The following is a 25,887-nucleotide window of genomic DNA, read 5'->3' on the forward strand; positions in this document are numbered from 1 at the left end:
TGTCAGCATAGTTTTACTACAACCTTGGCTAGACATATTTTACGCTCTTTTAAGTCACACCAAAATATGTTCCCTTCAAGGCAGACTGATTAACAACTCAAATTTAGTTATAAAAATTTATTTTTAAAATACAGTTATAGCTGGGGCAGGAAAAAAAAACCCTATGAAGCCAGACTTGACAGAAGGAATGCTATTTACAAGTAAATCTCACGTGTCTTTATACTTGATAAAGGTAATAAAGAAAGCTTACAGGATATGTTTGCATTATAAAAGTAGTATTTAAATATGCAAAACGGTAGCTAAAATAAAAAAATGTCATGATAAAATCTACAAGTCAAAAAGACATGGATCAATATTATCACCAACGAATAAAAGTGAAAATTGCCAATAAAACAAATGCCATGGTTTTATTCTGGAGAAATCAAGTCTAAACTGGCTATGTGCCTCATGGTAGGCCTTCCATGAGGACAGTTCCAAGGATGCTCAATCTCACCCATGTGGGTGATCAGTTTCTTCATCTCATTTACATTAAGTGCAGTCCCAATCATCACCTGTGAACAAAAGCAGAGAAGTTTAATAGTCTCTCCCCTGACTATGGCAACTATTCCATTAAGAGATCATTTCTCCAGTTACAACCAAATAAATTATACTGTGAAAGACATTACAATAAGGAGAGTTACAGGACCATCAAAATCTAATTTAAATTAAGATGCAAGGGTCTGATTCTGCTCTTATCTGTATTAATTTTACAGGGTGCATCTACACATGTGCTTCTGCACGTGCAGCTCCGCAGTTAATTAAGTGTAAAATAATTAACTCCGTCATAGGATAGTACTGTCAGGGACAGTACTATTCTATGGTGGAGCAATTATGTACACTGAAATGCATGTGTAAATGGTGACAGGCACTGGCTGGGGCATGAGGATGCTAAAGTGTGGGAGAGCTGCCTGCTGCCTAGCACTGCACTTGAGTATCACTGTGTCCCAGTCAGACCCTCCTCCTCCGGATGCCGCCACCCAGAACGGGCTGACCCCCCAAATTCCTTGCCAGCCCAGGGATGCTCTGTCCAGGCTCAAACTGCTGCAGTCCCAGGCACACATGCAGACGCTGCACCTGGAAGCAGCTGACTCTGGTGCCAGAGTTCATCATGTCACCTTAATGGCATGTGTAGATGCACCCACAGTGATGCAATTAGAGACCAGAGAAAAGTGTCTTCTTTTTACAACCGAGCAAAGGACAAGGAACAGAATCAAATATATTGTGTCAATATTCATTAATTTACTCATACTGCAGTACATATAAGAGACAAATCAGACTGCACATGCAACTGAATATACAGCACTTACTAGTAAATATAATTTACTAGAATACTCACAGATTTTCTACAAGCTCGAGAAGCAAACATCTGTCTGACTCTGGATGGCCTACACATGACTCCAGGACAATCACTTAGCATAAAGATCAGCTCTTCTATGTCCTGAGGACCAAAAGTCCAGTTTTTGCTTGTTGGCAAAGAAATCAGCTTAACCCTTTGAGTTACAGGAGCTGAAAGATTTTTTAAAAAGTGCTAAAGAAACAGTGTATAACTGCAAATAAACATAAATAAAGTCTGAAACATACTATTTGTAAAGATTGGTTGAGAGTGACCTCTACACATGTTGAAATAATTATCCAAGTCTTTTGAGGGTTGTTATAAAATGGTAAAATTTTATCTAGCACAAGTATACAGGTATTCCTTGGACTTGGGACACATGTGGTTCCTGAAAACTGTGCCTTTAGTCAAAACGTTGTAATCTGGTACCAATTTTCTCATAAGAAACAATGTTATAATGGGGGAATGGTTTCTGAACCAAGGCCCAATACCCTACTTTCACCAAAAATACCCCAGAATTTTGTACTCAATCAATTATAGATGAGTAATATAGCTACATTAATGTATTTATATTGTAAATAGCAATCGTACTGATTTGGAAGGATTTCATTAAGGTGACTTTGCTAGACTTTTTGAAAGGCTCTTGGCAGGACTTTTTGAAGAGTTCTTGGCTGGACTCTTCTCACAAGACTCGGCCTCACGTTTTTCTGGAGTCTTGTCTGCTTTCTTAAAGAAAGTGTTCAAGGAAGTTTGGACAGATGTTCTCCAGGGAGATGAGCGATGCAGCAAACTTGGATCAAGTATTGTAAAGTCGAAATCAACATCATAGAAGTTGAAACCGAATGTCAATTTAGAAATGGTGTAAGTGCGAAATGTTGTAACTCAAAACGTTGCAAGTCAAGGACTTCCTGTACTTGTTTCTAAAATTCTTTTGTTAACCAAAGTAAAGAAAAAAATCTGGTAAATCCAACTTCTGAAAAACTGGGCAACTTTACAGAGTTGACAGTCGAGAGCAGGGGTCAGCAACCCCTGGCACGCATGCCGACCATGGCACATAAGGCCATTTTGCTTGGCATGCCACAGCCAGCCATGGCTCTGGGTAGCTGCTGCCAGCAACAGAGCCCAGGCTGCTCTCAGCAGGGTTTGCAGCATCTCAGCTGCCTGCTGGGAGCAGCACAGGCTCCCAGCTGGCAGCAGCTATCCAGAGCTGGGGCTGGCTGCAGCCAAGAGGCTGCAAACAGCTGTGCCAGGCTCCGGAGCCCAGGCATCAGGTCTGTACCGACACATGCATGTGCGCCTCGGAGCGGGCAGTAGGGGAGGGGCCTGAGGCAGAACAACCCCGGTCTCTCCCCTGCTCTTAGCACAGAGCTGGTGACTGGGCTCTGGAGCCTGGCGCAGCTGTTTGTAGCCAGCCTGGGCTCTGGGCAGCTGCAGCAAGCAGGCTGCAAACAGCTGCACCGGGCTCCACAGCTCCAGCACCAGCTCCATGCGCGTACAGTTGCCAGTGACTTAAACCAGTAATCAACCCTATTCTACAGATGAAGTAAGGCACTTAGGCTAGGGACAGAAATTATACATAAACCGGTATAAGTGATCGGAAACCAATTCACACCCGTAACACAACAGAAGTTCAGTGCACGTAAACTGCTTTCAAATGGCTGAAGCCAGTTTAAGATAAACCTGGATGGATATAGTATCAGACTTAACTGATTTATGTTAAATCAGTTTATTGGACTTCTGTGCCATATCCACTTCAGATTTAAATCAACTCACAGTCCCTCAGCATCCCAGGACGCTTTGCACTTCACCCACAAGCTCCCCTTGCAGGGTGGTTGGTCTAGCCTTGACCCAAGCTGTCTGCTCCAGCTGAGCAGGGATGTGTGCTCTAGCACCCCCTGCCTTCTGGTATGAGCTACTGCAGACATTCAGCTGCATTTCTAGAATCAAGTGAATGCCAGAATCACTGAATCGATTCAGCTTTGGGATTTCTGACCGTCTGTACTTAGCCTTAGAGTTTAAGTGACCACACAGCAGGACAGTGCTAAAGCCAAACAGAAACCAAAAATCCCAAATGCTAGTTCCTTTCTCTGCTTGTTAGATTCACTTGAACAGCTGAAAACCTTCTAATTCCAGAAGATTAACTCCATCTATCTCTAGAAGTGGCAGCTGAGCATATTGAATCAACACCAAAAAATGACTATAAGAGTTAACAGCAAATCCTTAAATCAAGCCAATTTCTTAGATAATGAATAAATAATCCACCATTTTACATTAAATATTTTAAAAGACCATAGAGGATTTTTTTCTGATTATGACATGGCAGTATTTCACTAAACCCCCTGCTATTTGCCACTGTCAGGGGAAAAGATACTGAATTGGACAGACCTTTGTCTTGACACAATATGACAATTTTTATGGGTTTTTTTTCCACGAAACTCCTGACAAATGTTATAAACAGAATCCTCCACTTGCAGGGAGAAGAGGAGGGAAATCACAAACTTTTCTAATTCTAGCAATTCTGTTTCAAACTTACCATTTTCATCAATAACAAAATCAAATCCATTTTTTCTAAATATCTCCAAGTTTTCTATCAATATAGTTTCATTTACAGCAGTTAAATTAAGATTTTGAGGCCTAAAAGAAAAAAAAAAAAGACACAGTTTAAGGCTAAATAAAGTTGTTTGATGTGGTAACTCAATTTTGAGTCACCTATGGTGCAGACTACTGTGTACCAAAGAGATACCAAAGCTCAAACAAAGTGCCTTGCTGCTGCAGCTAAATGGTTTCTAGTACCCAACTTACTTCGTTTAAAGCTAGTTTGAGTATCTCTCCACTATACCAGTTTGTACTGCATAGAAGAAGAGTAAAATCTGGCTGCAACACTCACAGGTTGCATGGCCTTGACCAAGTTCCCTGATTTCTCTAGGTCTCACACTGATTTATGTTCAGCATATCTGATGGTTAGCATTCCTTGGATATTAACATTTTTCAAGTGTTTTGAACATGTGAAGTGTTAGCTAAGTACCTCTGTAAAACATTAAAACTAAACTAATAAAATCTCAGAACGCTATTGCACCTCAATAAAATTAACAGCAGAAATTTAGCTTTATACCTGCCAAGTAGTGACAGCTTCTACAAAGCCTTTCAGTTCAGGAGAATTTAAACTGTTAGGGGCTGGACACATGTTCATTTGAAGCAGTTTCAAAAGGGAAACATTTCAGAAGGACGGCAACTGTTGCTGTTTCATTCTAATTGTTAGGTGTGGACAAGCTGGGAATGATACAAATTTGGCAGAATCTCTCCAATTTTTATGCTGATTCATCCAGTGTTAGAGCTAGAGCAGTTCTGCTACCTGTGCATCATTCCCAACTTGACCACATGTAACACATATGACTGTAACAGCACCTAGCCTTCTGAAAAGTTCCCCTTTTATGTATGTACCCATACCATCAGAGGACCAGTGGTATTAACACTGGTCTCTTTGTTTGCTCTTTAAGGGCCTGATCTGATCCAAATCTTACTGACCTCAACAGAGAGACTCAAAAGGCTGTGTAAATCAGGTTCTATAAACCAATTCACCAGAATACTTAAGCACGTGCCGTGTTTTAAGCATGTACTTAAAAGCTTTGATTAAAACAGATCTAAAGCACCTTCCTTCATACACACTTCTCTTGTTCCATATATACTTTTTATATATAAATGTTCATCCATAAGATGTTAACCACAGCCTAAAAAATCTGCACAAATCCTGGACGGCAGAGAAAAGAAGCATTTTATTAAAGAAGTCAAGCAAATATTCTTACCTATGTTAAGTGACCATCATGGCACGTTCATTTTTTAAAGTAATGAGATACCTAAAAGTTTCTGAGTGGCTGAACAATATGCTGCTCCATACTTAATACTCCTTTTCTGAATTTGCCTTTCTTTACAGACTGGCTTAAAATCTGCCCTAAACTTCATCTAAATGTTATACCCCTAACTTGAAAAAAGCCGAAAAAACTTATTTAAGGTCATTTATTTAAAATATTGTGTGTAAAAGTTGGGTAGTGTATTTGGGAGTTCTTAATTATATAAGTGAAGGGACTTTAAAATATCATAGGCTGCAGTTTGTTTAACATAAAAAAAATAAAGCTCAGAAATACTGGGGGATTTGGAGGCTGGAATTCTGAACACTTCCAGTGATCCCCAACTGTATCTTAAAGGAAAAAAAAAAGGCTCCTTATAGGTCCGAATCTAAGCTTTATTTACTCAATAAATCTGATGTATATCTACTGGGAAAGAGTCACTGAAAGTAGAAAGAATATATCAATTACCATGGAGAACCAAATAAAGCAAAAGGATGCGAGACAAATGCAATTACAGAGGTACCACCCTAAACTGAAGGTTCTCCCCAACAGAATTTTACAATAGGCAGAAGTTCAACATGACCAGAACTGGTAATACAGGATAAACACTTACGCTATCAACTTCTGACCTTGAAGAACGGTGTGCTGTTGTAACATCTCAAAATTGTATTTCTCATCTGTAGCGTGTTGGTCAATTATGAAGAGGTCAGACTTCAGCTTGGCAATTATAAACCCTAAATTGAACTGACCAATAATTTCCATGTTTGCAAACATCTCTTTACTGTATTTAGAAAAACAGAACAGATTATCTAATGTTGATCTGTCACATGTAAACATGCGAGGACTTTATTCAATTTTATTTTTTTACAAAATGCTCAACATACTCAGGAACTGTATTTAAAAATAAATACTTTTGCTCATTGTAGAAAGCAAGGAGGAAAAAAAGTGGGAATAAAACTTGTGAACAACTGATAAGGCATAATTTTGAATGCTGGAAAGCAATTTTTAAGAACTTATTTTCCACCTCCCAATGTGAGTCTGGTCCATCTGCAAAGCTGTTCTACCCTCAAAAACTTCACCATACACTAGAGGAGATAAATATGAATTACAGGCTTCACATAACAAACTATCCCAGATAATTATTTTGTTGCTTTTCATAAAGTTTGGCATTTCTTTGGATATAGCAATCTACATACTCCAGCTAAGGACTAAAAGAGATGTGTTGTGATGCATGTGGGCACTCGGTATTTACTGCACGTACTTCCATATTCAACATGCATCTACACCTGAAGTAACTGCAGTTACTAGATTAAACAAATTACCAAAAAATGCTTATATGGTAATGGATGCTTCACAGATTTCATAGACATTAGGGCTGGAAGGGACCTTGCAAGATCATCAGGTCCAGCCCCCTGCCCAAGGGGCAGGAAGTCAGCTGGGGTCAAATGATCTCAGCAAGATACACATTAAACTGTTTCTTGAAAGTGTCTAGAGTAGGTGCACGCTCCACCTCTGGGGGAGTCTATTCCAGGCCCCGGGGACACTAAAGTTTTTCTTCTACAAACCTGTATTTCCAAAATTAATCAACAGATAAAGGCTTTTTCAGCAAATACAGTTAACCTGTCATTTTCACTAAGTTCATCTATTATCTGCTTAACAATAAAAGTTAGGAAGGTATAAATACCGTATCTCTTTTCTTAATTCATCCTCTGCTGCCTTATTTTCTCCAGGACTAATTTTTGCCTTAAATCTTCTGTAATTCAGCATTTCTGTATTTTTCTGTTGGAGCTGAGTAAGTTTTTTCACTCTTTCTGCTAAAGTGTTCATTGAGAACTCAAGTGTCACAGTTTTCTTTTGAACTTCTATCAGTACATCAGCATGTAGTCCTGGCGCAGGGTTCTGAGCATACTTTAGTTCTGGACAGGTAGTTCCCTTTAAGTCCTCTTTTTTACTTTTAAAACGCTTCATATTTGGGAAAGAATTCGGAAGGAACCCTCTCCGTTCTTTTTGATCACTCACTTGGTTCAATTTACATACATTTCCTGAAAGCTGGACATCACATTCCAATGATTCCTCAGCACAGGTTACAGTTTCAAGACACCCACTTTGGAGATTTTCATCTGATATATGGAATTCTTCGTCAGGAGAAGCATCTGTACTTTCGCTGCTGAGGCAGCTACCTACTTCTGGAGTGCTAAAACTAACTTTCGATTCTGCAGAAGTACTACCATGTCCAGAATCAGTGTCATTTTCTAATTTCTTCAAATTTGTGCCAATAATTGTATGTGTGTTTAAGTCCACTGCACTCCAGCAATCAGTCTCCTTGTTGGGGTCAGATTTTTGACTGTTTACAGGACTTGAAGTGGAAAGATCTGACAAATATCTGTGCCCAGGGGAGCTGTGTTGTTGTTTCACATTTTTAGGGCTTCCAAAGCTGTCCTCTGTCATTTGATGGAGTGAGAATGACTCCCGTAATCTGGTAATAGTCATCCCTCTTTTTAATTCCCTGCTTGGATTTTGAGATGCAGAACCAAGCAATGTTTCTGCCTTAGACGTTTCGGTTTCTTCTGGAAGTCTTTTTTTCAAGTTACCTAATCAAGTATGAACAAGGCTAATTTTAGATTTTCTGTTAATCTTAATTAAAAAAAACTAATAAAATCACTTAGGAAATGAATAGTGAGGAAGACTGGGGAAGAAACAGAAACAGGCAAATACAACAAGCTATGGATCAGCAATAGAGTGAAGATGAGGTATTTTTGCATCAAAATATCGAATTATTTTAAAGTTCCCATTAAAAAATTAACAATGTAAAGAGATTACATGGCAGCTCCATTATAAATAGGAAGTTTCAATTCTGACACCACATCCTCCCACCCTGATGTCTCACTACAAATGGTATTCTAGGAGTCTATAATGGTCTCATCAATTTCAATGTCAGCAACAGGCTTATTTCCTCTTAGGAAGTTATGCTTCAAAATACATTTTATCTAACCTTTGAATTCTGTCATACTACAGTGATTCTTGCTGTTAAGATTAGACCTACCTGCAATATCCAGCAGCTTTTGATTGATGTTAAGTTTATTAACATCACTACCAAACATATCCATCAGAGAAGTCTTTAAAATTGCTAACAAAACTTTCTCCTCCTGAAGTAAAATTTGCCTCTTATCAGGTGTAACATTGATGTCAACACATTCTAAAAAGAAAGGAAAGCAATTTTAAAGCTTAACTTAGCCAATATTTTTGTTCCTTCCATCCTTGGATTGAAGTTCCTTTATTTTTCCTTTTCTTTATTCCATTGCATTTATTTATGTCTGCAAATAAGACAGTGTAAACTGCCTGCATACATTTGTTCTTCATTACAACACATATTTTACTATTGCTAGCTCTGTCCAGAAACATAATTACCTGGACTCCTGCAAATAAGGCCAATTACAGATTAGAAACATCTTCTCAACTCAATCAAAAGCAGTATTTCAGTTAGTCTAATAGCTACTTATGCCCCAGTAATTCAAATACTATGAAACTGTGTTTGTTTTGCATTCATTTATTCTAGTCTTCTGCAACAGTTAACAGAAATCGATCAGAAGAACTCACCAGAATCTACACAAATATTTAGAACAATAAATGGATATTGGTGTTTATTGTACATGTGGTAAACTTCATTGACAAGCTTGGAAACCTGCATAGAAAGTGAAGAAACAGTTAGAGGTATCATTATTCACTCTAATTCTGTTGATAAGGATTATCTAACCCAAATCTTTATTCACAAGATTAGACCTTAACACCCACAGTATAATATCCTCTGAAGATACCAAAACAAATGTGAGCAAGCATTTGCATTATTAAGCTGATCTGGCCATTTTCTCGGACTCTCTTGACCCATCTTGATGCTAAGGATACAGAAGTGAAGGACTCAAGAATAATAATACTGACAAGGTCTAGACTGGAAAGGAGAAATTGAAATAAACAGTTATCAGTAATGCTATGGTTTGGAACTGTACCTTTGTTGGATCACATGGTCTCTGATTGATGAAAAAGAATTGTCTCTCTGTTGTACTCCTTCCAACACCATGATCACAATGGGAAATGAAGCCTGTAATGCTATTTAATATAAATATGATCAGAGTACATTGTGATAATGGAAGAACACTTTTAAAGAACAGGAAAGCCAAAACTAGTCTGAAGAATCAGTAAACACCTGTGTATAGTTTAGCTCCTCAAGCCCAGGTTGGCATGTGCCAAGTGATCAACGTCTACTCTTCTACCAGTCAGAAAAGGAACACTATCTGGCTTCAAATGAAGCTGCATTCATTATCTCCCTTAGTACTCAAGGGACAACTGGGACACTGATTTTGAGAGCAGGATAAGCCAAAACACTGATGTTTTAATAAAAAAAATCTTTCCTCCAGAAGCCACTATAAATTATTTCATTAAAACGTGCTTAAGAATTTGATTACACAAGTCAGAGACATTCTGTTCTCACTTATACCTATGCCTCTCCCCACTCCTCCCCCACAATTACATTAGTAGGGAAGGTACAATTTGGTCATAAATTTACAACTATTTCAAAATTCCAATACAGGATTAATTCAACATAAAATTGAAATTAAAAAAAATTGACCAGGATGCAGGAAATATAAGCCTTATCCCTCCTGCTCCATGTACATCTATTAGCTACCTCTTATTTCTGAGTTACTTTCCCCAAATGTATACCAGGTGTCCATTGTGCTGTCCTTAAATATTTTAGTAACCACAATACATATTATACTTTGAACTTTCTTTAAAATTACTGATAGTCTTAAAATGCTTCTCTGGTCAGAGCAACATAGTTTCCTACTTACGTATACAGACTGTGTGGCATGTCAACAGAGCTGAGGCCATATTCTTCGCAAACAGCTTCACTAGGAAGTAGCTGAGCAAAGGAAATAAGACTCTGCAACTGAAAAAAAAATAAACTGCCAGTTATTCCTTTTGGTACCAGAAGTTTAAAAGACAGTTGTAATGAATCGGGCTCAATGAGATTTTTAATCTTTTCTTCCTCTTATTCATGTTTAGCTCAGACACTGTGAAGACCTTATAGAATTAAAGATGCAATCTTCTTTTTTGTTTTCTTTTATAAACTGTCAAAATCATAATCAACGTAGCACAGGTGGTGATTTTAATATTTAAAATGCTGTTAGCCAAATGAAAAGACAGAACTACCCTCAAACCCCTGCTAGGTTGTGCACTGCTGAAGAGTGCACACAAAAGCACAAAGTCTAAATTAACTCTTCTTACTTGGTGTGTGATCACACAGTTCAGCCCTTAATTTTCCATCTCTCCCTATCAAACCCACATGGGCTTTTCTAAACCAATTTGAGACAGAAAAACATTTACTCCAGCTTCTCAGCCATAAATGACTTAATCAAGTTTCCTGCACTCCATGAACAGTATCAAATAAAGCTTCCTTTGAATGAAAACCAAATATTTTCAATATGATTATATCTTACATGTAACACAGATAAAATACCCTTTAATAACAAGTGTTAACATAATCAGTTGGGTCACTCTTACTTTTTCTAGTTTTTAATGATGCATCAAGAATTTTGGCATTAAAAGCACTACAAAGTAGGATATTAAACAACATTTTAGTTCAGGGGTTTCAAACTCACTTTGTGTCCTGAGGGTCATATGTTCAAGTTCAGTCATCAAGTGATTTTGGACTTGTGTTCTTCATTGCCTTCCAGGACACCCTATTAAACATCTACTGTGGGCGCTCACTCCCAAAAAGGAACAAAGAACCACTACATGGATATCACAAATGGCCACACAGGGGTTGGGGCATATGCATACCATAACCCCGAAGCAACCCCCAGGAACCAGAGTCAAATACTGCCTAAATATGTCTTTGGGCTGAGGACAAGAGTATTTTTTTACTGCTTGTTTTTATCTTCTACTTATTTTCACCAGCTGGAGATAACTATTTATAATAGTCTTTTGTTAATCACTAAGACATAAACCTCTACATCTGCTGACTGGAATGTCATTTAAGATGGTAGATCAAAATTCTAAAGAAGAAACTACTGAATTTCATGTTGAGAGGTTGCAAAACAGAACTCTCTCTCCTAAGTGAGCTTTCCACACTGCAAAACATTAATATTTTTATTGTTCAGATTTGTGACTTTGGGCGTCTTTGCAAATCCCCAAAAGCACAGATGATGGCTCTTCATCTTTCTTGGACATCTGCTACAATACTAACATAATGAATCTTGAGTACTAAGCATCGTATACATCCCTTCATTCTGTATCATTCCCCTCTCTAACCCCTTCCCCCCTCAGATTGGCTACACAAGTATAACCAGAAGCAGAACCTGGGAAGATGGAAATTCTCTCTCCTTATTCAATCTGTGGGGTGTGCTAGGAGAATGGAGTATGTACTGTGTTTTATGTCTAAAATAAATGTATACATAAGGATTTAAACAGGATCTTTATTCACGCTGTATTCAATTGCATATTATGGTGGATTACTTGTAGCTGCATTTTTATTTCTTTCCAGTAGTACTACCTGTTTTTGCCCAAATACTGCTCCTATGTTTTCCTTCAGACTTGAACTCCCAGGGGTGCATACCACAGTGTGTTTTTTCCCTTGACCAACTTGATTGGTACAGGTAATTCGAACTCCCGTTGAAATGATGCAATATGCTTGCAGTATCTGGACCATTTTTGCATACTCCTATTAAAAAATAAAATTAGGCATATTATATTAAAACTTAAAAACACCATAGAATTTAAAATAAATTAAGCAGAATATCCTGGTTTGGGGTATATCATAATTTTTCCCTAGCTTTATAAAGCATTCTATAGCTTTACTACGAGACATCTGCTACTTCTACAAACCATACAAAATTGTCCTTATCCTTACAAGTATGAAATCAGTCTTTAAAATAAAAGTTAGTACTACTGAAGTAAAGTTAGCGTGAAAGGAAAAGAACTTCAAACAATCTTTCGTTACTTGTATTGAAGAGATCAGGTTCTAGAACAAAATGACTGAACAAATCAAATCTTTCCCAACACAAAACTCAATCAAGAGGAAAGAGAAAGAATTACGATTTATTATTTAAATTAAGTGCATTTGTTGTTTAGAAGGTTTACATTTGCTGGGCACCATATTCTTTTTAAAACAGATTTCCAACTGGCCATACCTTCTTAATGTTTCTTTGAAGTTCTTTATGTCGTACTGGCAGAGTATAAAATAATTGCTGTATGCTAACAGTTGTTCCTTGCTGTCGTGGGTAAGGAGTTTTCTGAGTAATTTTCCCATTGTGATCAAATACCAGACGAGTTCCAACTTTTGCAGACTTGTGACAAGTAAAAATGGTAACATCACTTGAGAAGAGGAAAAAAATAGTTTATTGACTAAGTAGTATCTTTTCTCTACCCAGTCTCCAGTACCAATCCCCTCCCCCGCAAAAACTCAGATGTTTCTATTCATATTTCACCAGCACCGCTGAGACAGCTTTTAATAAAGCTTATTCTTTACAAAGAACATGCATGCAATACTTAAACATATCATAAAGATCTTCCTAATTGTAATGCCAAACCTTGCATTTTTATCTTTTACATATATCTATTACGTCTTGCAGAGACTGTAGTGTTGGGCTCTGCTTCTGCTGGTTTATGCTCTTTCTCTGAACGCACACTATAGTAACATCACTGGTACACATAGGTGAATGTTGTGATCATTTCGAACACTTAGTTTAGAATGTGGATTTAAAATTTCTCCTAAAGAGTAACAAAGCTGGAAAATAGTGAACTGATGAAGAAATATCTTGCCTTAAGTGCTTTACATCTAGAGGCTCTATGCTTTGCAAACATGGACCTCAACCTTGTAAAGACTTGTGCATATGTTTAGCTTTAAACCTCTGAATACGAGGCCAGTCAATTACTTAAAAGCTGAACTGTTGATTAGTTGGTCAGATACAGCTCTGCAAGATCAGAGAATCTGTTTTGTTAGTTATCCAGAAGGTTGGTTCACTTTATATGGAGCTAACAGCTAAAAGAAGGACTGAAAAATGTTGAAGGGTTTACTGGTCACTGACATTTGGATCAATTTTTTTCAGTCATATAGTACTGTACACTGAAGGTTTATATATGAGCCTTGGCCAAGATGAACTTATTTCAGTAAAGGCCTCTCAATTTTATCCCTTTTATAAGTTAGTGGCAGCTTATACAAAATTATACTATTACAAAGACAAACATCTGCTTTTTATAAGACCAGACAGAATGTTTATAGTTTTCAATAACTAGTAAAGAATCCATCAGGTTATTACACGTCACATGAGAAAACACTGATTTTACAATAAAAGATATGGCACATTAAAGGCACCAAAAGACAGCTTGAGGGTTTTGCATTTCAAATCTGAGCTGTCTTTTTTTCTTAACTTGGGCTATAATGAAAAAGATGCCTAGGCACATACTTAACAGGATGGTTTTGCTGAAATAGGGCCTTAAAAATTAACACCCTTACAGACTGAAGACTTGTCTGCATGTAAGTTTATAAGAATATAAATTTAGTTACATCAATGCAAAAAAATTTCTGACCAAACACCACATCTCTTCATACTGACAGAGGCAGAATGTTACTGAGGATCTTTAACTCCTGTTTGGACCAGGAGTAAATTTCACATTAGATTAAAGAATATCCTAATAATCTTGGCATCACTGTGCCTGTGCTCTGAAGTATTCTGCTGGTTCTCCAGCTGCCTTTCCAGGATCCTCTCTCAACTGCAGGGCCCCTATAGCTGTTCCAAAACAAACTGGATTTTTCATTTAAAGCACCAATATTTGATTTGGGATAAGAGGCAGAAACACTACTTACCTGAATCATCCCTGTAAAGACACTCAGTGGAGTATTAATACATGACAAAGATCAGTTAAAAAAGAAAGTTTCTGACAGATAACCCTGCTTGCTGCTCAGCCACATAACATAAGACCCATCAGACTTTGGTTGCATACACATGGGTATTAATAAACATGTCAGAAAAGGGAAGATTACCAGGGCAAGGTAAATTTATGTATAATCTTGTTGTAGCAAACTTTAATTTAGCTTTACTTGCTGTGCCTGGGTTTAACAACTGTTAAACTACATTTTTGTAGTACATAAATGGCTTACTTCTACAGCGCTTACCCACTCAAAAAATAAGATATTCCTGAACAGCAAATAATCGTTTTTGTCAGCTGAGGAAAAAGCAAGTTACAAATTTCCAAAGCCTTGTTTCATTGATAACTGAAGCCATAGTTGTCAATTTAATATTAATATTGCTGTAGAGCAGTAAACTTCTACTAATAAAGGTTAATATTATTACCTTAATGCACACAGTGAACTCAGAGCTTCACCTCGAAATCCAAATGTTTCGACATGTATTAGATCAGAGAAATCTTGTATCTTAGAAGTATAATGTTTCAAAGCTGGAAAAACATATTTATAATGTATATAATTCTACCACATCTTTCTAAAGTGACACTGATATATATAAGCATTTTTTTGTAATTACCAGAAGAAACAAAAACTTTTACAGTATAACTATTCAAGATAAAGAAGTAATTCAACAGTTTTCTTCATTTGCAAAATGTGCGTGAAATTCTCAAATATAGCTATTTATCCAAAGTATTCATAAATTGATTCAATGAACAAATACTGGTCCACAGATCCTTTGCAAACAATTCACTGGGAAAAAAATCCACTATTTTAATTGCACTGATTAAACATGCTTGTTTAGTGTTACATGGTATTTCTGTAACCCTCTCTGGATGACTTAAAAGCTACAGATTGTAATATTTATAGGCAAAGATACATCGTTAATTTTATTTTAAGCAAATATTCAAGCTTATAAGGTCACTTTTAAAAAGATGTCATACTTGTAAAATTTAACTGCTTGAGCGTTCACAGAAAATGAACATCACCGGTATTTGTTCCATGCACAATCTTGATACAGGTCTCTTGCATACATGTACATACCATTAACATGACACCAAGTCATCCTATAACTAGCTTCATCTTAACTCTTGAAGGTATATTTATTCTGTGGAAGGGTCAAGCATCTTTTTCAAAAACATCATATTTTAAAAGTTTACTAGACGTGGTAGAGGAGGCTCTAAAACAAATTAGAAGAAAAAAAATTCAACTTACTCAAGCCCTCGAAGTTTTCTTCTTCTACACCACAACCATTATCTGAAACTTCTATAAGTTCTGCTCCATAATCTTTAAGTTTTACATCTAAAATTAAAAAAAGGGGGGGATATAATTGACAGACTCCACATGCAGAATTTTGAGTTCATAACATTAACTTATTTTAATTGTCCTCAACAGCCACTTGTTTTTCAACACAGATTAAAAAAGCTTTTTTCTTTCATTTTTTTTCTTTTCTTTTTTTGGGTGCAAGTTTAGTTTCTCTGTTATAACAGCTGCCAGCCTGAAACCTCTGGAATCTAAAATCCTGTTCCTTGGTACAGGTCCACCATAAAAAACAGCATATGCCTCCTCACTTTGCTCATTAAATGTTTAAAGCAGAGCAGTTTTCAAGCTTTTCAGAGGCTCTCCCCCACAACATTTTTAAATTTGGTGCACCTTAGTTGAAAACCACTATTGTACTGCCTCAGCTTACCAGGCTTATTGAATAAATAATTTACCTGACTTCTAACATTTTCCTTTGCCCAAGACAGCAGCATTGCAATGGATTACTCTTGTCCATGTTAAATAAATCAAGAGCAACTGCCCTCCATTTCACTTAGTTGCAATGATATTACTTCCCACTTATTACACATTAACTAAGATGGGAATGAAGCCTAGACAACAAAATAAAATAAAGTGCCATCCTACTTTTTCTTTTTGTTAAAGACTCCCATTGATATCTCAAGATTTTTGTGTGAGAAACAAAAGTAAAATACTGTATTAAATTCATTCAAATTGACTGGATTTGTCCTAGCTTATGTAACGTATTTTCATCTTTTAGATTTATAGAAAATAAGAATATGTGAACTCTTCAAAAAGGCACACTACATCTGAGTGGGAACAAGGCTTGGCTTAATAAACACTGATTTTTACATAAATATACAAACATCATGTGCGCTCTCAACATATCAGTGAATTCTCCTGTCCTACAAGCAGCAGTTACCTACTTTTTTTTTTTGAAGAAATTTTTGGTGTTCCAAGCCAAATCAAGTCCAAATCTATGCATCAGTCAAGAACCATAAGTGGCCCTACAACTGGCAAACATCCTTCACCCACACCAGGGGTTTCAGATATTTCCAAAGTCTTTGCACTGCATCCTATGTGCAGGCCCAAGCCCAGCGGCTTGGGGTTCAGATGCCCCCACGTGTCGCCTGCCCTCAGCCATACAAATGCAGGACCAAGTTGGGGGGAGCCTCCCGTTTCCATAAAGTGGGCTTGAAGCCCCAACACCCCGGTGGGTACTAAACCACACCAGAAGAACAGTTATCCCCAGGAATGCTTAAGGAAAACTGCCTTCACGGACCCAGACACATGGTGTTTCCCCTGCCAAGTAAGTTCTCAACTGGGATGATGCCAGTACTGCTGCCACAAGCGGGCAGTCCTGCCACAGCTGCTTCCCGATCTGGGTCTGCAGCTAGACTTCCATCCACCTGGCCAAGACATCAACAGTGTCCTTGCGGCACCTCAGTTGAGAACCACTGGTTTAACCCTTAGTCAGGAGACATCCGTATCTCAGTCTCCGCCTTCATTCAGATCCTTGATCACATGGCAGAGATACTTAATGGCAGCATGACTTACTGCTTATGATGATGATGTCAGTGACATGAGTACCACCCCCCACAGAACCAAACACTCTTCTGATTGGCCACCAAGCTGTCATCAGGTGGTGGCAACTTTCTACCCTACACTTGGCAGCACAGGATCCACATACCAAGTTGGATCACAACACTCAGATGCCAAATAAAGGCCTGATCCTGCAAAATGTTTTATGCCTGTGCTTAAGCTTTACACAGTGGCAGAATGTACACAAACATGTCTGGGATCCACGACTAGAAACAAAGACGTGGTAACAGAGGCCTATATGTATCTAACCACACGGGGGAAACCTAAGCGTCTTCCCATCCTTCAAACGCCGACCAGCAGACCTGCCTCAACAGCCAAGCCTGCCTATTAGCCCGTCTGGCAGCTCAGCTATCTTCAACTCACCGACGTGCGTGGCGCCGGCGTCCAGGCTGTTCTCCAGCAGCTCCTTCACGGCGGTGCCGACGCTCAGCACGACCTGCCCCGAGCAGATGCGGTGCACGGACGGGCGGTCCAGGGCCCGGATGGCCGCGGCGGGAGGCGGACTGCAAGACAGGGAGGAAGGGAGCGCGTCATGGGCCCGGCCGAGCCGGTCCGAACCCAGCCGCCGCCGCCGCCCGCTGAAGGGGCTGTAAGGCGGGGGAGGGGAGGGTCTCACCAGGCCTCCAACTCCATGGTACATCCACAGCCCCGAGGCGCCAGACTCGCCTCAGCACTCAGGCGCTCATTGGCCGGCGGGAGATAGCCTTGTCCAATCCCGCGCGAGCTCTCTTTTGCCGCACGCGGATTGGATGTTCCTTCCGGCCTATTGGGAGGCCTCGCGCTGGCATCTGTCCTCCTCCTCGGCCAATCGGGGCGGGCGTGTCTTCGTGTCCGGAAGGACTCCACAGCCCAATCGGGGGAGGGGTGGACAGGGCGGAACTTGCTCGGCCGTTTCCGGGCTGGTGGTGGAGGCGCTGCCGCGTGTGTGCTGCGATGCCCATGTACAAGGTGAGGCCCGTGCACGGGGGGCCCGGCGCGCTACTGGCCGAGCCGCTCCCCACCTGCATGTACCGGCTGCCCAGCGTGCACTGCGGCGCGGCCGCCGCCAGCGCGTCCCAGGTAGGAGCGGAGGGGCCGCCCCGCCTCAGCGGCTCCTGTCTGGGGGGGTGAGGCGGGTGGGGGTTGGGAGGGTCTGTGCGGCCGCCCGCAGGCCCCGCTTCTCGCGTGGGGCTGGCGGCCGGGCTCGGGTTCCTGCTGGGGGGGATCATGATGGCCTCGTCCGCGCTGAGGCGCCTGGCAGCTGTTTTGCGGCCGGCTCGGAGGAAGGTGAAGTGAGGCTGCCTCCCCGCGGCAGCTTGCTCTGGCCTGCGTGGGGGGCTTGTTACCACCCGCAAGTGTCTCCGCTGCAGGTGAACAAATGGACGCTTGCTCCTCACCTGATCCCTCTGCGGCCTGGGGCCTACTCACCCCCGTACCCTCTTCATCCAGCCCAAATCAAACCAGCTCCTTCATTCACCCGTTGCCTCTAGACCATGGGTTATTATACAGCTCGTGTTGTTCTCATTGTGCTGCCCTAGACACTTTCCAGTGTCTCCAGCTTTCTTAATTAAGCTAAAGCATTACCAGCAGCAAGTAGAGCATGAAATAATTATCTGGGTGTGGGTTGGGGTGTGTGCGCAATGCTGCAGCCACACCTGGAGTCCTGTGTCCAGTGTTGGGTCCCTCACTACAGAAAGGATGTGGGCAAGGTGGAGACAGTCCAGTGGCAGCGCGTGCCCTTGCCCCACTCCCTCCCTCACTGCGGGGTCCTTGATCTGCCCCCCCCATGCTCCTAACCTCCCCTCTCCCCTTTCCACCACATCAGACTCATCAGCTGGAGGCAGCTCTCCACGCTGCCAGGCTGCGCTGCAGCTGCACACATGATCAGGCCATTTATCAGCCAGATTGTCAGCCTGATAAGGCACATTTCTGATATGGTATATTTTCTTTGTATTGGCATGGATCCGATATCAGACTGGCGTATCGGTGCACCTCTACAATTCAGACCACTTGGAATCCCCCTTATGAGAAAAGCTTTGTTAAAGCTATACTTTATCTTCTGTTTTCCCTTAATTCACTAGGCCAGTTTCTCTGATATAAAGAAGCGAATTGGGTTAGTTTGACAATGCCACTTTTTATCTTGTAGGTGATTGTAAACTGATTGTTTAATAACTTGTTTAATAGTTTCTCCAGGGATATAGCACTTCATCCACTCAGAACCTCTATGGAGATTAATCAGTCCTAATATAGCTTTCAGAGATGATATAAGTATAATTAGCCCTATCTTACAGATCAGAAAACTGAGACAGGAAGGTAATTGTAGGAAAGGCCATAGAAATGCAGTAGAACTAATCTTTTCCTGCAGCGTTGTGCCCCAAAAATATAACGGTTTTTTCCCCTTATTATGTGTTTCTTGCCTTTTAAATTGTAAAGTTAACATTTAAATATAAATACATTAACTATAGAGTAATCATATCCTAAGTTTGTGCACAGCCTTCCTACGGTAGGGCAGAGAGTTATGTTCCTTTTGAGAATTCTTGTACCATCTAACTTGCATGTTAAAATGAAACAGGACTCCCTGTCAAATAAAGGGAACAACAGATGGATTTGCAGCAAAATAAAAAATGTGAATCAATTAATTTTGGTGCAAATACTAGCTAACAAATACTAACCTAGACTAACTAAGAATTTCATAGATTTCATAGACATTAAGGCTGGAAGAGACCTCGAAGATCATCAAGTCCAGCCCCCTGCTCCAGAGGCAGGATGTCAGCTGGGGTCACAGGATCCCAGCTAGATAAGCATCCAAACGCTTCTTGAAAGAGTCCAGAGTAGGTGCCTGCACCATTTTTGGAGGGAGTCCATTCCAGGTCTTGGGGGCTCAGACAATAAAGAAAGTTTCCTTAAAATGGTCTTCGAGGAGTTTATGACTGTTGATCCTTGTTTTACCTTGGGGTGCTCTGGTTAATAGGTGTTCTGCCAGTGTACACCCCTTATGTAGTTATAGGCAGCCACCAGGCCCCCCCCCCCCAAGCCTGTACTTTTCCAGGCTGAAAAGTCCCATGGCTCTCAGCCTCTCTTCATAAGGCCTGTTTTCTTGTACTCTGATCATGTGCATGGCTCTCCTCTGGACACTCTCAAGCTTTTCCACATCCTCCTTGAATTGTGGAGCCCAGAATTGGATGCAGTACTCCAGCTACAGCCTCACCAAGGCCAAGTACAGCGAGAGGATGACATCCTGAGATTTATTTAAGAAGTATCTATGGTTGCAAGCCAGTGTATTGTTTGCTTTGCCAGCTGCAACATCACATTGGTGGCTTATGTTCATTTTGTGGTCAATCATGACCCCCAAGTCTCTTTTAGTCATGGTGCTAGCAAGCGTAGCACTGCCAAGCCTATAAGTATGCTGCAGGTTTTTTCTCCCGAGGTGGAGTACCTTACATTTATCAGTATCAAACATCATCAGGTTTGTATCCACCCACTTATTAAGTTTATCCAAGTCAGCCTGGATCACTAGCTTGCCCTCAAGTGTGGATGCTGTGCCCCAAAGTTTAGTGTCATTGGTGAACTTAGCCAGTGCGCTTCTGCCACCAATGTCCACATCACTGATAAAGATATTAAAAAGAACCGGTCCAAGGACAAAGCCTTGAGGGACACCACTGGTCACGGAGCACTGTGATGATTCACTACCATCAACCACTACTCTCTGGGTCCAACCTCGGAGCCAATTACCCAGCCATTGGACTGTGGTGAAGCGGAGGCCACAGTTGGCCAATTTTTCTGTGAGGAGGTCACAGGACGGGATACCAGATCAAAAGCTTTTTTAAAGTCCAGCTATATGACGTCAATCTCTTCTCCCTTGTCCTGATATGTCACTGGGTCACAGAAGGAGATGAGATTGGTCAGGCAAGACCTACCCATGACAAATCCATGCTGGCTATCCCTCAGGATGTTGCCTTCAGCCAGCGTACCCAGAAGGGTCTCCATGATAATTTTCTCCAGAATCTTACTGGGGATTGAGATCAAGCTGATTGGCCTGTAATTCCCAGGATCAACTTTCTGCCCTTTCTTGAAGATGGGTACCACATTGGCCTTCTTCTAGTCATCAGGTACTTCACCAGAGCGCCACAGATCTTTGAATATTTTTGCCAGCGGTTGGGCTATGACACCTGCCAACTCCTTGAGTACTCTAGGGAGTAATCTGTCAGGACCAGCTGACTTGTAGGTGTCCAGCCTCTCAAGGTGAACCTTTACTAAATCAACACCGATGCTGGGTATAAATACGCCCTCACCCTGGCCGTCCCACATCTTGCTAGGCAGGGCAGTCCCGTTGGACTGATGAAAGACCAACACAAAGTACGTATTGAGCAGACTGGCCTTTTCCTGAGTGTCAGTTATCAGCTGTCCTGTTTGGTTCAGCAGGGGTCCAGTGTTACCCTTGCTTTTTTTCCAACTCCCTACATATCTGAAAAAGGACTTGGTTATGCCTTGATAGGTGTAGCCAGGTGAAACTCAGCTGCAGCCTTGGCTTTCCTGATCTACTCCCTGCAGGTACAGACCAATGCTGAGTACTCCTCCTCCTTGGGGGTGCTTCCAGCCTTCCATCCTTTATAAGTCTGTCTCTTGAGGCATAGGAGGTCCTCAAGTTCCCTGCTGGGTGGGCCAAAGGGGTTGCTGTGCCCCTTTGCTACCCTTCCTCCAAGATAGGATGGCCATCCCTTATGCTATCAGGATCGCTCCTTTGAGGAGCAACCACTCCTCTTGGACTCCTGTGCCAGTCAACTCGTGGTCCCTTATGGGATCGACAATGAGCCTCCTGAGCTTGAAAAAGCCTGCTTTCCTGAAGTCAAGGACGTCTGTATTGCTGACTGACTTGCCAGCTTTGCAATGGATAGTAAAGGTGATCAGCTCGTGGTCACTGTCACCCAGCTTCCATCGATTCTTGGCTCACTGACTAGACCATCCCCTCTGGCCAGTACTAGGTCCAGCAATGCTTTACCTCTCATCAGCACGTAGATTTCTTGGGTCAGGTAGAGCTCATCCACGCACGTAAGTAAGCTTTGTGACTGATCGGATTTGGCCAAGTGCTCTTCCCATGAAATGTTCAGGTAGTTAGTCTCCCATGACAGCCATGTACTGAGAGCATGTTGCCTCAGCCAGTTCCCTGGCGAATTCCTGGTCCAGCTCTTGTTTCTGGTTAGGAGGTCTGTAGTAGACTCCTACCATGTTGTCCCCTGAGCCACGTTCCCCACGTATTTTAACCGAGAGAGACTCCAGTTGTCCTTCCTGGGTGCCAGTGTCAATTTGCAGGGACATGTAGCTGTCCTTGACATGGAGAGCTACACCCCACCCCTCTTATCTGCATGATCAAGCCTGTACAAGGTATACCCATCTATACCTGTGGCCCACTCATAGGTGGAGTCCCACCAGGAGCCCGTTATCCTTATGATGTCATAGTCATTCTTGTTTAGGAGGACCAGTTCCTTCTGTTTATTTCCCCAATCTCCTGGCATTGGTATACAGGCAGGCAAGTGTCCCATTGGGGGCCCTTGAATGTTTCTTACTGTTTTTTGTAGAGTTTTAGCAGCAGCTTTTTTCCTAATGCCTGTATGTATTGAGTAAATCTGAGTACTTAAAATAAAGCTGAATAAATCTAGAATAATACAGAAGGATTTGCATTAGTCAGTAATGTGTGTACTCGGCCAATTTCCTTTAGCACCGAAATGTTCAGTACTTGTATTATGCACATAGATCAGGGGTTGTTAACGTTTTGGGGGCAAATGCCGAAACCAGCTACAACCTCAACTTGTAAGATGTTGGCATGCCAGGTGCAGATAGGGGAGCTGCAAAGGGCCTGGTCCTTATTGTAGCAGTGCAGCTGCAGCTCCTTCCGCAAGGCGCGTGCATCAAGCAAAGTGCTTTTGCATCCCACGCTGGTATGCATGCCAGAGTTTGCCTACCCCTGAGCTCAGTTCTTTGGCATTTGAGTTTTTGACCAGTAATTTTGCTGCAATCTCCTGATTTAAAAATGAACATGGACCAGTCTTTTATAGCTTGCTTTGTAATAACTTTAATTATTATTGAGGAACTCGAAGTACTTTTAAAGAAAGAAGAGTTAGCTCTGTTTTCTGGTGGGAACACTACCACAGAAGGCAGCTTGCCTAAAACCCATCTAAAACCTCTTGAACTAAACCTTCAAGTCCCCCCTCTTGCCTTACTTTCATGCATTTGACTCTACTCCCTCACTGCTAAGAAAATGTTTCTTATATGGCAGCTTTAGCACAAACTTCAGAACCAGCTGTGACTTTAAAGTGAGGAAGTGGCTGATAAATCATGATTGTTTTGTGTCTCTACATTTATGAAAATCTGCTGTTTTCCGGCGTTAGAAAGTATCTGTGTAGATCAGTCAGGACTCAAAATGGCTAATATGTAGACACAGCTATCAACATGTGAAACTAAGTGTTTAAAGACAACTTGCGATATTTTAACCAATAGGATTTTAGTAAGCTATTTAAATAACAGGCATATTTTTAAGCTAATATTAAACAGTCTTCTGCTCATAGGAATGTATAGGTCACCAACAAATGAGTTTTAATATTTCTGTTTAAATTGAGATGTGATGTGACTATCTAGAATTTGTGCTGACTTTAAGTAAAAATTTTAATTTCTTGCTAGGAAGAGGTTGACCCATCTCTTCAAGCGCTTGAATCCCGCCAAGAAGAGATATTAAAACGCTTATATGAACTGAAAAGTGCTGTTGATGGGCTCTCAAAGATGATACAAACACCAGATGCTGACTTTGATGTAACAAATATTATCCAAGCTGATGAATATTCTCCTTTGACAGCAAATGCAGCAGATCTGGATTCAATGCTTGGGAAGGTTAGTACCATCTTCTATTACCAACATATTCACTGTATCAATTAATCAGTTACCTTTAATGCTGTGTCTGAGAAGTTGTTATATTCGCTTTGCATCCAGATTTGGAAAGGGTTGGGATAGAAGCTGCAGAGTAAAATCAAGGTACTCAAAACTTAAATGAACAGAACTCCTCCTTACATGCTTCAAAATAAAATGTTCATTTTGGTTTATATTTGACCTCTGGATCACAATTCCAAAACAAACTATTTGATACTGGAATTTATGAACATGAGTGTAAATCTCATTTCTACTGAAGTTTACTGTATTCAAATGGGACCAGGGTTTAATTCATTAGCACTCTGGCCACATCCAGACAAATGTGGACATGTGGTATGTGGCACTGCAGCCCTGTCTGCGGTGACACACAGCACATGCAGGTGGGGGGCCCCCAGCACACAGCACTGAAACTGAGAGCGTCATCAGCAAAGCTGGAAGTGTCTCTGCTTCTCCGTGCTGCTGCCATGTATCCCCTGGGGCCTTCCCAACTACCCCCGGGGGTATGTGTACCCCTGGTTGACAACCTCTGGCTTAGAATACATGAATTTGGGCAACAATCCACTTGTTGGACACCAAAAACGAGTGTCTTGACAGTGCTCAATTAACGTCTGTTAATATTTTACTTTTGCTGCAGGGTTATGGTGCTCTGAAAGATATTGTGATCAATGCAAACCCTTCTCTACCTCCATTGTCACTACTAGTACTGCACAGCTTGCTGTGTGAACACTATAAAATATTGTCAGCTGTTCATACACATTCATCGGTAAAGTCAGTACCAGAAAATCTTTTGAAATGCTTTGGTGAGCAGACTAAAAAACAGTCGCGTCATGAATACCAGTTTGGATTTACGCTCATTTGGAAGGATGGTAAGAAGGCATCTAACCTGTCTATTACTTATGACCCTCATTTGTTGCCCTACAGCAGTGTTTATCAACCAGGGTAATTAATTTTTAAAATGGGATGCTGCTCATTCAAAAAAATTATGGAGGGGTTCTTTGAGTCTGCTTTGAAATCTCTGGGTTTATGTTGTGAATCCATATATAGCTGTTTGCACTCTTAAATATTGCATGGCACCCTTAAAAGGATCTTGCATCACCCTGGTTGAGAATCGTTGCTGTATAGGAAACAGGAAGTTTCCACGTGCATGATTTTTTAACCGCTTAATATACAGAAAACAAGTGGGCAAGGATGCATGCACACAATAAAGACAGCATAGACCTGATTTCAGTGCAACAACTTCAGCAGTAGAAAATGCTGCTAGGCTTACCTCAAGAATTGAACTACCTTCGTTACTTATCTTTTCCTATTAAGAACTAGTTTGTGGTGTTCACTTTTTTTCTTTTTGTTTTCATTTCAGTTCCAAAACCCCAAATGAAGTTTAGTATTCAAACCATGTGTCCTATAGAAGGAGAAGGGAACATTGCTAGATTTCTGTTCTCCTTATTTGGCCAGAAATACAATGCAGTCACTTCAACTCTAATAGACAGCTGGGTGGATACAGCCATCTTCCAGCTGAAAGAAGGAAGCAATAAAGAAAAAGCAGCAGTCTTGCGCTCCATGAATGCCAGCCTTGGTAAGACACCCTGGCTGGTGGGAAGTGAACTCACTGTAGCAGATATTGTGGCATGGTGTGCACTTCAGCAGACAGGTAGCTCCAATGCTGTTCCAGTTAATGTGCATAAGTGGATGAAATCATGTGAGAATCTGGCACCTTTTAACTCTGTTCTTAGGCTGTTGAAGTAACTATACATTCTTCATAGGAGGGGAGTGTAATTTTAATCTTATTCCACCTCATGCCTGCTGGGATGGTTTTTTCTTGAAATGTACTTGATAAATAAACAGTGGACTGAATTTTCTCATTATTACTTGTAAAGTCTAATATCAATAAAGTCCTCCAGAGCTGCTGTTTGAGCGTGACGGTCATTGTGTGGGGTTTT

At 40.9% G+C, this 25,887-nt stretch overlaps 2 protein-coding genes across 3 annotated transcripts; one reads left to right on the forward strand and one right to left on the reverse strand.

The window, feature by feature from the left end:
* Nucleotides 1–106: 106 nt before the first annotated feature.
* On the reverse strand, nucleotides 107–17,744 carry PMS2 (PMS1 homolog 2, mismatch repair system component). The gene is made up of 15 exons (XM_019542175.1): nucleotides 17,670–17,744; nucleotides 17,417–17,556; nucleotides 15,389–15,475; nucleotides 14,565–14,667; nucleotides 12,402–12,585; nucleotides 11,765–11,932; nucleotides 10,062–10,159; nucleotides 9,222–9,321; nucleotides 8,815–8,899; nucleotides 8,261–8,413; nucleotides 6,902–7,808; nucleotides 5,831–5,998; nucleotides 3,906–4,006; nucleotides 1,376–1,545; nucleotides 107–551 (listed from the first exon to the last, which is right to left on the reverse strand). Exons 1-15 carry the CDS (start codon nucleotides 17,684–17,686, stop codon nucleotides 408–410), a joined length of 2,625 nt encoding a protein of 874 aa, XP_019397720.1. The 5' UTR covers nucleotides 17,687–17,744; the 3' UTR covers nucleotides 107–407.
* Nucleotides 17,745–17,910: 166 nt separating this feature from the next.
* On the forward strand, nucleotides 17,911–25,856 carry AIMP2 (aminoacyl tRNA synthetase complex interacting multifunctional protein 2). 2 transcript variants are annotated; one of them, XM_019542223.1, is made up of 4 exons: nucleotides 17,911–18,001; nucleotides 23,708–23,914; nucleotides 24,585–24,816; nucleotides 25,308–25,856. In XM_019542223.1, the coding sequence occupies exons 1-4, from the start codon at nucleotides 17,987–17,989 to the stop codon at nucleotides 25,691–25,693; spliced, it is 840 nt and encodes a 279-aa protein (XP_019397768.1). In that variant the 5' UTR covers nucleotides 17,911–17,986; the 3' UTR covers nucleotides 25,694–25,856. The 2 variants fall into 2 exon arrangements, with proteins under 2 accessions (XP_019397768.1, XP_019397767.1); XM_019542222.1 differs by having other exon boundaries at nucleotides 17,947–18,112.
* The last annotated feature ends 31 nt before the right edge of the window (nucleotides 25,857–25,887 follow it).

Source organism: Crocodylus porosus, unplaced genomic scaffold, assembly GCF_001723895.1.
Source record: "Crocodylus porosus isolate Cpor-Errol unplaced genomic scaffold, CroPor_comp1, whole genome shotgun sequence".
Taxonomy (NCBI): Eukaryota; Metazoa; Chordata; order Crocodylia; family Crocodylidae; genus Crocodylus; species Crocodylus porosus.

Coding starts and splice junctions, on each gene's coding strand:
- PMS2 (XM_019542175.1), bottom strand. Junction 12,586..14,564: donor AGTTCACTGTGTGCATTAAG/GTAATAATATTA, acceptor CCTCTTCTCAAG/TGATGTTACCATTTTTACTT. Junction 5,999..6,901: donor GAATTAAGAAAAGAGATACG/GTATTTATACCT, acceptor TTCTAAATACAG/TAAAGAGATGTTTGCAAACA.
- AIMP2 (XM_019542222.1), top strand. CDS start 17,987: ATGCCCATGTACAAGGTGAGGCCCGTGCACGGGGGGCCCGGCGCGCTA. Junction 23,915..24,584: donor TGGATTCAATGCTTGGGAAG/GTTAGTACCATC, acceptor CTTTTGCTGCAG/GGTTATGGTGCTCTGAAAGA. Junction 24,817..25,307: donor TACGCTCATTTGGAAGGATG/GTAAGAAGGCAT, acceptor TTTTCATTTCAG/TTCCAAAACCCCAAATGAAG.